Source organism: Thalassophryne amazonica, chromosome 14 (genome assembly GCF_902500255.1).
Source record: "Thalassophryne amazonica chromosome 14, fThaAma1.1, whole genome shotgun sequence".
Lineage (NCBI taxonomy): Eukaryota > Metazoa > Chordata > Actinopteri > Batrachoidiformes > Batrachoididae > Thalassophryne > Thalassophryne amazonica.
In genome coordinates, this window is record NC_047116.1 from 78,533,088 (window position 1) to 78,545,071 (window position 11,984).

An 11,984-nucleotide genomic window follows, 5' to 3' on the forward strand; every position below is an offset into this window, starting at 1 on the left:
CTTGTGAATCAAATATGAAAATGCCCGGGAAAATGCTGACCGGTTGTTTCAGCCCCGGGTGCACAGAACCGGACACATTGTGTAGTTTGAGCATTTTTCCTTTGAAAAGACGTTCAAAAATGGTTCAAAAGTGAAAAAAAAAAAAAAAAAAAAAACACCAGTGGATAATTAATTTAAGGAACAATTTAAATACATGAATAATGTCTTTGAATTGCCCCTTGGGGATAGTTTTCGTCACTGCGAAGTATTTACATAAATGATTAAGAAATCAAGAAATAATAATAAAATCATCAACATTTGCAATGAAACAAAATTAAATAGAGCTACTTGGTTTTGGCAAAGACACACACCAAGTTCTTAAGACAATTCGTTTTCTTCAAAATGTCAATGTAATGAACTGACAACATGTCCACATACAAATTATTTATTTGAATTTCAGATATATGTGTGTGTGTGTGTGTGTGTGTGTGTGTGTGTGTGTGTGTGTGTGTGTGTGTGTGTGTGTGTGTGTGTGTACACATACAGACAAATTAAATTGCCACATTGTAGTTTATTAAAAAAAATAATTCCTTGATTATATACCATAATTAGTGTAATTTATAGTCCAGGTTATAATATGATTGTGATGGCAATCAGAGAAACCCTAACAATGTTGAGAAATAAACTTTTTAAAAATATATATTTTCAGCCAAATAAAAGCATCAATTTCGGACAAACGATTGGAATTAAGAGGGAATATAAATGTTTTTGTGTGTGGTTTTTACCGTTTTTGCAGCATAAAAGTAAATCTTATTAGTTAATTTTGAGTGTATTCTCACCACACCAGTCTGTCAATAACTGTCAGTGGTTGCCGGACAATATAAATTGACTTTTAGGTTTATTTGTGACCATTTTTTGAAAAATTCTCCATCCTCTGACAGATGTACCTACATACAGGAACATGCAACCAAGGAGTTGATACTGTTGACAAAATCACCTCACACCTGGTCCACCACACAGTCCAAAATAACTGATTTCAGATACACATTATGTTTTTTATATTAAACAGCTTAAAGAAAAATTGCTTCTTTTTTAAGGTTAATTTTTTTTTTTTTACTTTTGTAATGACATCCTGTAGACCACTGGGATTGGCTCCAACACATCATGACCCTGAACTGGAACATGTGGGTTTACAAAATACATGGACATGGGACAAAATATTCTTTTTGCAGTCGCAAAAGAATATTTTGTCTTATAATTGTTAATGTCAAGTGTTGACTAAAAGGATGTTTCATTATAAACTAAATACACTAACGTTAAAATATTGTATTTTATTGTGGAATTCCATGAATTTAAGAAGTTTTTCCATAAAACCTGTTTGTCTGTGTAGATCCTGGCCTGGAAGGTGGTGAGCACTCAGAAGATGAGTGAATTTGAAGAGGAGATGCTCATCCAGGAAATCAACCTTCTGAGGGAGCTCCAGCACCCAAACATCGTAAAGTGTTACGATCACTTCATAGACCACCAGAACAAAACGGTCTACATAGTGATGGAGTACTGTGAGGGTGGAAGTCTGGACAGTGTGATCAAAGACTGCACCAAGCAAAAGTAAAAACATCAAACGTTATTTTCTCTTGGCTTTGCATCATTTCAGAATGTCTTGACTTCTGTGCTCTGTAGCAGTGTCTACAGTATTAACTGTCTCTCTCTTCATCCCAACAGGAGTTTCCTGTCTGAGGAATACATTCTTCGGGTTTTGGTGCAGCTTACGTCGGCCCTGAAGCTCTGCCACAGACGCCCTGATGGCAGCATTGTTCTTCACCAGGACCTTAAACCAGCCAATGTTTTCTTGGACAAGGACTTCAGTGTCAAGCTGGGTGACTTTGGGCTGGCACACATCCTCCCCAGCAGGAATGATTACATCAAGGCATATGATGGGACCGTGAAGTACATGTGTCCAGTGAGTCATTTTTCTTGTCTGTTTCTTTTTGAACTTCCTTCTTGTCAGGAGAAGTTCTCAGAGATTTTGAGGTTCGGTTCAATGCAGAGCACAAAGGGATCTTCCTCAGTAACAGTGGTCCTGTCTACACTCGTGGATGAAGTAGCACAGACAACCCAGTGTCACACTTTTTGTTTCATGATATCATGACATGGTCACCATTAGTTTACTAATTTTAACCCTGACCCCAACCATAACCCCAAAAATTCCTCAAAACCAAATGGAAAACCATCACTTCATGAACACCAGAAATAATTTTTGCCTCCTTTAACATCAATGACAGCTTGGAGTCTTTTGGCTTCATGATGAAGTGGTATAGAGGAGGACTTTCTTAAAAAAGAAGACCTGAAAGTTTAGCTACAAATTTCCAGAAGGTACATCTGAGATGCAAGCCGAGATATGATCTGTTCTGGTGAAAGAATATCCTTCTCCGTTCTACTCCACTATGAAACGAAGAGTGGAGATACAAAATATAAAATTTACACTTTGCACAAGTTCTCCAATCACAGTCACATGAGCCTATAACTTCTTCTGGGTTGTCTGGGTGTTTTTCTTCACTCTGCTCCGTCTTGCACAGTCTCTCAGTTTTTGAGAACTATCTACTCCATGCAGACTGACCGTAGAGTGCCACACTGTTTGTATTTCTTCTAGCAACTAGCAACCCCTAGTGGTCCCTGAGTATATTTGTAAAATAGTATTGTGCTCTATCTAGTGTTTCTCACACTGTTTAAATATGACTTCAAAGTCTAATAGATAGTAATATACAGTTGTAAAATCCTACTGAGTGGTCAGCAGATCTATTGTTTTTAGACATTCGTGGAGTTTGGTGGTCTGTTTGAGACACACTGACCTGCACCTTTAACCGTGGCTGTGGGTGGGGAAGCTTCACGTTCCATCACCATATCTAATAAGAGAAAACAATGAGGAAGGCCCACTTGGTTTCTGCCCAAACCTGTTATTCGAGTTAGTGAGGTCAGATCAAGAGGTCAGGCCAACTGCTCCTAAAATCTGGGATTACGCTTCAGGAAATAACAAAATTCTGAAGAACAACACAAAGTGTCATATTGTAAATGTGGAACATTGAACATGAAATTGTGCAGATCTCCTAAACCTGTTTCCTTTTTTTCCCCAGGAAAAATTAAACAAGGTGTTTTATAATGAAAAGTCTGACATCTGGTCTCTGGGGTGTCTGATTTATGAGCTGTGTGCAAAAATGTCAGTTCTGAAAATCACAGCTCAGCTGATTTTGAAGACTTTGATAACAATAAAGCTGGATAACTTTTTAATGAATTTCTCTTCTTCAGGCTTCCATTTAATGCTTCCATAGGAAAGCCTCTGCAGGACTGTGTCAACTGCGTGGAGTTCGAACGAATCCCGGCCCAGTACTCCGACCAGCTGAACGCCCTGATCGGGGACATGCTGCAAGTCGTGGTGAGATAAACGTTTATTTACTGCACTGTTATTTTAGACATTCACGTCTGTCATTTTCACACCAGCTTATACACTCAACAAAAATATAAATGCAACACTTTTGGTTTTGCTCCCATTTTGTATGAGATGAACTCAAAGATCTAAAACTTTTTCCACATACACAATATCACCATTTCCCTCAAATATTGTTCACAAACCAGTCGAAATCTGTGATAGTAAGCAATTCTCCTTTGCTGAGATAATCCATCCCACCTCACAGGTGTGCCATATCAAGATGCTGATTAGACACCATGATTAGTGCACAGGTGTGCCTTAGACTGTCCACAATAAAAGGCCACTCTGAAAGGTACAGTTTTGTTTTATTGGGGGGGGATCAGGTTGTCAATTGTGGCCTGTGGAATGTTGGTCCACTCCTCTTCAATGGCTGTGCGAAGTTGCTGGATACTGGCAGGAACTGGTACACGCTGTCGTATACGCCGGTCCAGAGCATCCCAAACATGCTCAGTGGGTGACATGTCCGGTGAGTATGCCGGCCATGCAAGAACTGGGACATTTTCAGCTTCCAAGAATTGTGTACAGATCCTTGCAACATGGGGCTGTGCATTATCCTGCTGCAACATGAGGTGATGTTCTTGGATGTATGGCACAACAATGGGCCTCAGGATCTTGTCACGGTATCTCTGTGCATTCAAAATGCCATCAATAAAATGCACCTGTGTTCTTCGTCCATAACAGACGCCTGCCCATACCATAACCCCAACGCCACCATGGGCCACTCGATCCATAACATTGACATCAGAAAACCGCTCACCCACACGACGCCACACACGCTGTCTGCCATCTGCCCTGGACAGTGTGAACCGGGATTCATCCGTGAAGAGAACACCTCTCCAACGTGCCAAACGCCAGTGAATGTGAGCATTTGCCCACTCAATTCGGTTACGACGACGAATTGGAGTCAGGTCGAGACCCCGATGAGGACGACGAGCATGCAGATGAGCTTCCCTGAGACGGTTTCTGACAGTTTGTGCAGAAATTCTTTGGTTATGCAAACCGATTGTTTCAGCAGCTGTCCGAGTGGCTGGTCTCAGACGATCTTGGAGGTGAACATGCTGGATGTGGAGGTCCTGGACTGGTGTGGTTACACGTGGTCTGCGGTTGTGAGGCTGGTTGGATGTACTGCCAAATTCTCTGAAACGCCTTTGGAGACGGCTTATGGTAGAGAAATGAACATTCAATACACGAGCAACAGCTCTGGTTGACATTCCTGCTGTCAGCATGCCAATTGCACGCTCCCTCAAATCTTGCGACATCTGTGGCATTGTGCTGTGTGATAAAACTGCACCTTTCAGAGTGGCCTTTTATTGTGGGCAGTCTAAGGCACACCTGTGCACTAATCATGGTGTCTAATCAGCATCTTGGTATGGCACACCTGTGAGGTGGGTTGGATTATCTCAGCAAAGGAGAAGTGCTCACTATCACAGATTTAGACTGGTTTGTGAACAATATTTGAGGGAAATGGTGATATTGTGTATGTGGAAAAAGTTTTAGATCTTTGAGTTCATCTCATACAAAATGGGAGCAAAACCAAAAGTGTTGCGTTTATATTTTTGTTGAGTGTAAGAACATGTTTTATCTGTGACAAACAAATCTGAACCATCTCAGTCCTAAAGGAAGCTCATCACAATGATGTAATTGGCTCAAAGGCGTCACCGTACAATCAGCATCTTGAGGAGATCCACATTAAAACCTCTGCAGTGATCCTGGTTTATGTTTGTGAGTTTAACCTGCGACATGTGGTCAGGTGACCTTTGAGGATTTCTGCAGAACTCATGGAGCTTTTTAAACATTCAATTTCTGCTGTTAAAAGCATTGTTCTGACTGATTTATAATGTTGTGTTGTTGGATGACATCCCAAATGAAAAATGGTTCTCTTTCTTGGACTTTCTGAGGCCGTCTGCTGCAGACATCCCCAGCAGCAGACTCGTGGCTGACACGGTTGCTGATCAAAGAGCAAACGGAGACGAGGTCAGTGATGTCACCAAGAACCAATGAGGTTCTGTTTCAGTGGCAACTGTTTGTTTGTCAGTTTGCTGGATTACTCACATTTTGAATCAGTCTCCACAAAACCTGCTCAAATCATCTATTCTTCCTAATATTACCCTCAAAACACAGTATAACTGTAGTTTTCCACACTGTCCATCTTTTAAATGTTTGACATTTTTGTGTGAAAGTTGATGTGGATCCTGTTTCAACCTGCTGTGGTCTGTTGTTTAAAGTGAATCATTCTGAAATAAAATAACAGACAGTTGGAACATTTATCTAATAAAGAAAAAAACAGACAGAGGACTTGATGAATGTCTGAGTAACATTTTGTCCTTGTCTTCCACAGGGTTGTGTGACTTGAGTTGGTGTGACCCCTTCTCTGGTCCGAGGTGACCTCCATCAACCTTCGCTCACTGCTCGAGTTTCTCAAACTTGTTTCTGTTTTCTGTAAATTAAAAATTATTCTGGTAAAATTCAATGTATCTCTTGTTGTTTCTCATCTTTAATTTACAAAAAAGGTTTTTTTTTTTCCTGATACATAAAAGCTTTCAATCATGTTGCCTCCAATAAATGTGATGATCAATGCAGTCATTAAACTGTCAATTTGGAGAAGTTATTACAAAATTATACACAATGAAATTTAAAAAATACTCTCGACTCAAAATACTCAGGGTCTGTGGTGACCCTGAGTGAGAACAAGGCAGCAGCCTGGGTCACCACAGTGTATCCAGTATGATGATGAAACATAAAGTCTTGAAAAAATACCAAGGCACTCATCTAATAAAAAAGTTAAAATGCCTTTATTTTATGGGCAAATCATAATTTAAAAAATGCACTTCTTCAACGCATTTCGGTGAGAAGCCTTCATCAGGAAGTGAACACTCATTCTGAGACAAGTCTTGATTAAAAACCTCAAAATAGGTGGATCAGCAGGTGTGAACAATTGGATCATCACTTAACCAATGAGAACAAAGTCAGATAAAGGGTATTCAAAGCTGAAAAACACACACACACACACACACACACACACACACACAAACAAGAGTGGCCAACAATGGGCCTAGTGTCTGCCCAGCAGTACATGATGATGATGATGAAACACTGATTTATTTGTTGGTATTTGCTGCTCTCTAGAGGTAGTTAATGTTTTAAGTACTGTTCTTTCCCAAATTGCATCCTGTCAGCCTCTTTCACAGACTGAGTTGAAATCCTGCTTCCTTCCAGGAATCAGCAGCCTTTACATTCATCTCCTTAGTTATACTGATGTTGTCCTGGCAACAGATGGAAATGACTTCACCTCCTCTCTGTATACCTCCACACTAAAAAAAGTGAAACATCAGTGCACTTCATTGAAAGTACTTACTTACATTGGTCTAATGGAAAGTTGTGGTTTCCAGTTTAAATCTGCTGGAATCACTTTACCAAGTCATAAATATACATTGTGGAAAAACTAAAAAATTAGCTGTAACAAATTACATACATTTTTTTAAGTTGATCCAAAGTATCATTTTTTTCAGTGCACCTCCTCCTCCTCTCTTTATTGTTGTAACACTGTGTGCCCTCCAGGCCAGATCGCTCTCAGAAAAGTGATTTTTAATATCAACGATGCCTATCTGGTAAAATAATGGATTTGATTGACTGATATGTCATCTCACTGCTGTGCACAATGAGGCCACAGGAAGGTTGTGTCATCTGCATCCTTAATGATGATGTTGGATTTGTGATGAGCAGCACAGGAGGACAACAGGAAAGTTGTAACACTGTGGTGAGGCCGTTTTCAGGACGAGTGAGGAGGAAGTGTGTGTGTGTGTGTGTGTGTGTGTGTGTGTGTGTGTGTGTGTGTGTGTGTGTGTGTGTGTGTGTGTGTGTGTGTGTGTGTGTGTGTGTGTGTGTGTGTGTGTGTGTGTGTGTGTGTGTGTGTGTGTGTGTGTGTGTGTAAGTAAGTAAGTAAGCTTTATTTATATAGCACTTTTCACAGACCAAGGTCACAAAGTGCTTCACACGATATAAATAGACAATAAAAACAACACATACAAATATAGAACAATAAAATTGACACTAAAATGCCAGTTTAAAAAAAATGTGTCTTTAGTTGCTGTCTAAAAACATCCACAGAGTCTAGTGAGCAAAGAGAACAGGGAAGCTCATTCCAGAGGCGAGGTGCCACAGCTTTAAAAGATCTGTCCCCTCGAGTTTTAAAACAAGTTCGGGGGGAACCATCAGCAGGTTCTGATTGGAAGACCTCAAACTCCTGCTGGAAACATAAGGCTGGATCAGGTCCTTAATGTATTCCGGTGCCTGCCCATGTAGAGCTCTAAAGGTCAGCACGAGGATTTTGTAATTTATCCTGTAAAAAACAGGGAGCCAATGTAAAGACTTGAGGACAGGAGTAATATGCATTCTCCTGTGGGCGCGGGTAAGAAGTCGTGCAGCAGAATTTTGCACTACCTGCAGGCGGGCCAGCTCTTTCTTACTGAGGCATGTAAAGAGACTGTTACAATAATCAAGTCGTGAAGAAACAAATGCATGCACAATCATCTCTAGTTCATTAAAAGCCACCATTTTGCATAATTTGGAAATGTTTCGAATTTGGAAAAAACAGTTCTTAACGAGCTGCCTGGTGTGATGTTCCAAAGACATCCCTCCATCCAAAATGACACCCAGGTTACGCAGGCTGCCTTTAACAGAGCTGCTCAGATTACCAAGGTGATTCTTAATGACAGACATAGCACTATCTGGAGCTACAATCAATGTCTCAGTCTTATTAGAATTCAACTGCAGGCTGTTTTCAGTAAGCCATTCTGTAATTTTAGTGAGACAACTAATGAGAGAACAAATTTTCTGTGCTTCAGTTGTCTTAAAAGAACAGTACAGCTGCAAGTCATCGGCATACAAATGGTAGGACACATCACAGAACTGCTGGATCAGCTTACCAAGAGGAAGGATATACAGCAGGAACAAAATCGGACCCAGGACTGAGCCCTGCGGGACACCCCACAAAAGATCAGCAGATTCAGACATCACATTGTTCACAGAAACACTAAAAGTTCTACCAACCAAGTAAGAGCTAAACCACTCTAATACAGGACCTGACATGCCAACCGTATCCCGCAATCTATTAATCAAAATGCCATGGTCAACAGTATCGAATGCAGATGACAGATCCAATAAAACCAGCACAGAACATTTACCACTATCAGCAGCCATCATAATGTCACTAGCCACCTTCAACAGGGCAGTTTCAGTGGAATGAAACTCACGGTACCCGGACTGAAATGTGTCATAGATGTTGTTAGTCTGCAAAAATGATTTAAGTTGGACACAGACCACCTTTTCCAAGACTTTAGCCAAAAAGGGGGTCTTTGATATTGGCCTAAAGTTCTTCAGTTCCATAGAGTCCAATCCTGCTTTCTTTAGCCGTGGTTCCACAACAGCATGTTTAAAAGAACAAGGAAACACACCAGTCAACAAAGACATATTGAAAATTTTAACAATACAAGGCCCAATAGAGTCAAAAACATTCATAAACAATCTAAAAGGAACTACATCCAAAATACCAGAGGTTGGTTTCATTATGTTGATGACAGATAGAATGTCCTCAATTGTAACAAGCTTAAAAGAGGTCCAGCATTGAGTGGGAGGTCCCAATTACCGGGAATCACAACAAGAGGGCAATGAGAGCGGCAAACTATCTTTTATGACTCTGACTTTGTCAATGAAGAAATTAAGGAACTCATCACTACTTGTTTTAGGAAGAACAGGAGTTACCTTGGTCCGCACTGACTACAGGGGCCTGGCTAGCTGTAGGATTTTCCAGGGTGCGGAGCCGAGTCTCCAATTCGCCCAGCCTGGCCTCCAAAGCTACAAATAAGCTACACTTATTACAAGTACCATTACTGCTAAAGCAGGCCGAGGAATAACTAAACATTTCACACCCAGAGCAGAAAAGTGCGGGAGAGACAGGAGAAGCCTAAGTGAATAATGTGTAAATAATTTAGAGGTGATTCAGCAGAGGGAGTGCTTTAGTTAAGGCACGTGAAGATTACACTGTGAAACAAATTGTTATCTAGTTAACTAGATCAATCTAACTGCGCAGATTAAACAGCTAACAGATACAGCAAAACACCGTTGTGCTCCGGAACAGGAAGTGATACAATACCGCAGTGAGAGCCAACCACCAGTAGAGGCACTCAGGTACTATGATGCTAGCAGGTCGGTGACCATTGAGTGTGATGCCTCATCTGTTGGTTTGGTAGCAGTGTTACTGCAGGACGGCCAGCCGGTTGCCTTTGCTTCCCGAGCATTGTCACAAACGGAGAGAAATTATGGTCCCATTGAGTATAAAACACTGGCAGTTGTGTTCGCATGTGAACATTTTGAATCATACATACTGGGGAGACATGTCACCATCAATTCAGGTCACAAGCCACTAGAGACAATACTGAACAAAAGCATCTTGAAAGCTCCAAAACGTCTGCAACATATGCGTCTGCAACGCTACGACATCACTGTTTGCCATAAACTAGGTAAACACGTGTGCATTTCAGATGCCCTGAGAGCATCACTTCAGGTGAGAAAAGGGGTCCTTGATTCCACCAGGATGCTCATATACACACTAGGAGTAATGCCATCAGTAGCACAGGAAGTCGAATCGATCAGCCCAAGAGATGGAGTCTCAATCTCTGACAGCAGGCCGGAAAGACTAAAACACTGTGCGTCAGATGTGCAAATGCAGCAGCTCGCATCAACTATCCGGCAAGGTTGGCCAGATGATAAGCATGAAGTCCCCCTCGGCATCAGGGAATACTGGCCATATCGTGATGAACTCAGCATTCATGATGGACTGTTATTCAGAGGAACTAGAGTGATAATTCCTCAAGTCATGAGAAAGGAGATGATTCGCAAATCACACGCTATCCACAAGGGGATAGAAGCAACACTCCAAGTTGGCCAAAGATGTAATTTACTGGCCCCAGATGCACAAGCAATTGGAAGACGCGTGTGTGACATGTAATCAGTGTGCACAACAGCAGCGACCCAAATCAGTGATGTCATACCCGCTGGCCGAACACCCATATGAGATTGTGTCCAGTGATATCTTGGAGTATGAGGGACTGCACTACATCGTGGCTGTTGATCATTACAGTGATTCCATTGAAACTTAATGACTCCATGACCTCACAACAAAGAGCACAGTCAGATCCTTCCAGTAAGTCTTTGCAACACACGGAATTCCGCAACTACTCATAATTGACTGTGGAACCAACTACACATCACGAGAATTCACTGAATTCACGGAGACGCATGACATCCACCATGTGATGTCATCACCACACCATCATCAGTTGAACGGACGAGCCGAGGCTGCAGTCAGAGTGACCAAAAGTCTGCTCACGAAGGCAGACCTGAAAAACAAGTAGCTATGGCTGTTACAAAACACACCATCCAAAGGCATGGAAATTAGCCCCACACAGTGGCTCATATCATGGCGCACTTGCACGCTCCTCCCAGCACCAAAGAAGGCATATTTTCCTGTGGTGCAGGAAGATGTGTGACAGTTGCTACAAAGAAGGAAGCAACAGAACAAATGGAATAAAGACAGAAAGGCTCGACCACTACCCAAACTACTGATATGACAACCAGTGCGAGCTAAAGCTCACCCGCAAAACCACCGTGATCACTGGATACCAGCCACAGTCGCAGGCAAGGTCAGCCCCCGCTCCTACATAGTCAATGTGCCAGGAAAGGGGAACCTGGTTAGAAATCGCATTCACATTTGGGAAACAACAGAGGTGTGCAGAGCACCCGAGGTACCGCAGAGGGATGACAGACAGGCTGAGGACCAGTCCACCACACCGGCTAAGGTGTCTCCATGGAAGGGGGCCACTGACAGGTCAGCCACACCAACTAAGGTGACAACATGTAAAGACCGCCCATTGTCGCCAAAGATCGCACTGTCGCAGAACAGCCCGGGGATTACCAGCATCACAAAGGCACCTGTCACAGAGGGTGCCACCACTCCAGTGCAGAGCATCAACAAGACTGTTAGGTCTGGAAGAGTGGTGAAAATACCCAAAAGATATATAGAATGACAATAGTAAACCTAAAGGTGACTTTAAGAAGACCATTGCAGTATTTTTAGTAGGAGTAGTAAGTGGTATTAATGTAACCTTATTTGCAGTTTAACTTTAGTCATTAGTGATTTTATTTAGTTCAGGTGCTTCTTATATTTGTGGATTTAAATCTAGCCAAGTTTCTAGTTATGCCAAGAGATGAAAATTGACTTTGGATCAGTGTTGCCACAGTTACTTTGAAAAAGTAATCCAATTACTGATTACTCCTTGAAAAAGTAACTTAGTTACTTTACTGATTACTCAATTGGAAAAGTAACTAAGTTAGATTACTACTTACTTTTTTAGTTACTTTCCCCAGCTGCCGACAACAACCCTCTGCCACCTCAACATGACAATGATACCTGTTTTGCCAAAACTCACTTTAAAGTCACCCTTTCTTGACTTCAATGAAAATA

The 11,984-nt window shown here is 41.6% G+C and overlaps 1 protein-coding gene across 1 annotated transcript; it reads left to right on the top strand.

The window, feature by feature from the left end:
* Window positions 1-1,202: 1,202 nt before the first annotated feature.
* On the top strand, window positions 1,203-10,620 carry LOC117524305 (serine/threonine-protein kinase Nek2-like). Its single transcript, XM_034186070.1, has 4 exons — window positions 1,203-1,587; window positions 1,702-2,010; window positions 3,283-3,409; window positions 10,474-10,620. The coding sequence occupies exons 1-4, from the start codon at window positions 1,403-1,405 to the stop codon at window positions 10,618-10,620; spliced, it is 768 nt and encodes a 255-aa protein (XP_034041961.1). The 5' UTR covers window positions 1,203-1,402.
* The last annotated feature ends 1,364 nt before the right edge of the window (window positions 10,621-11,984 follow it).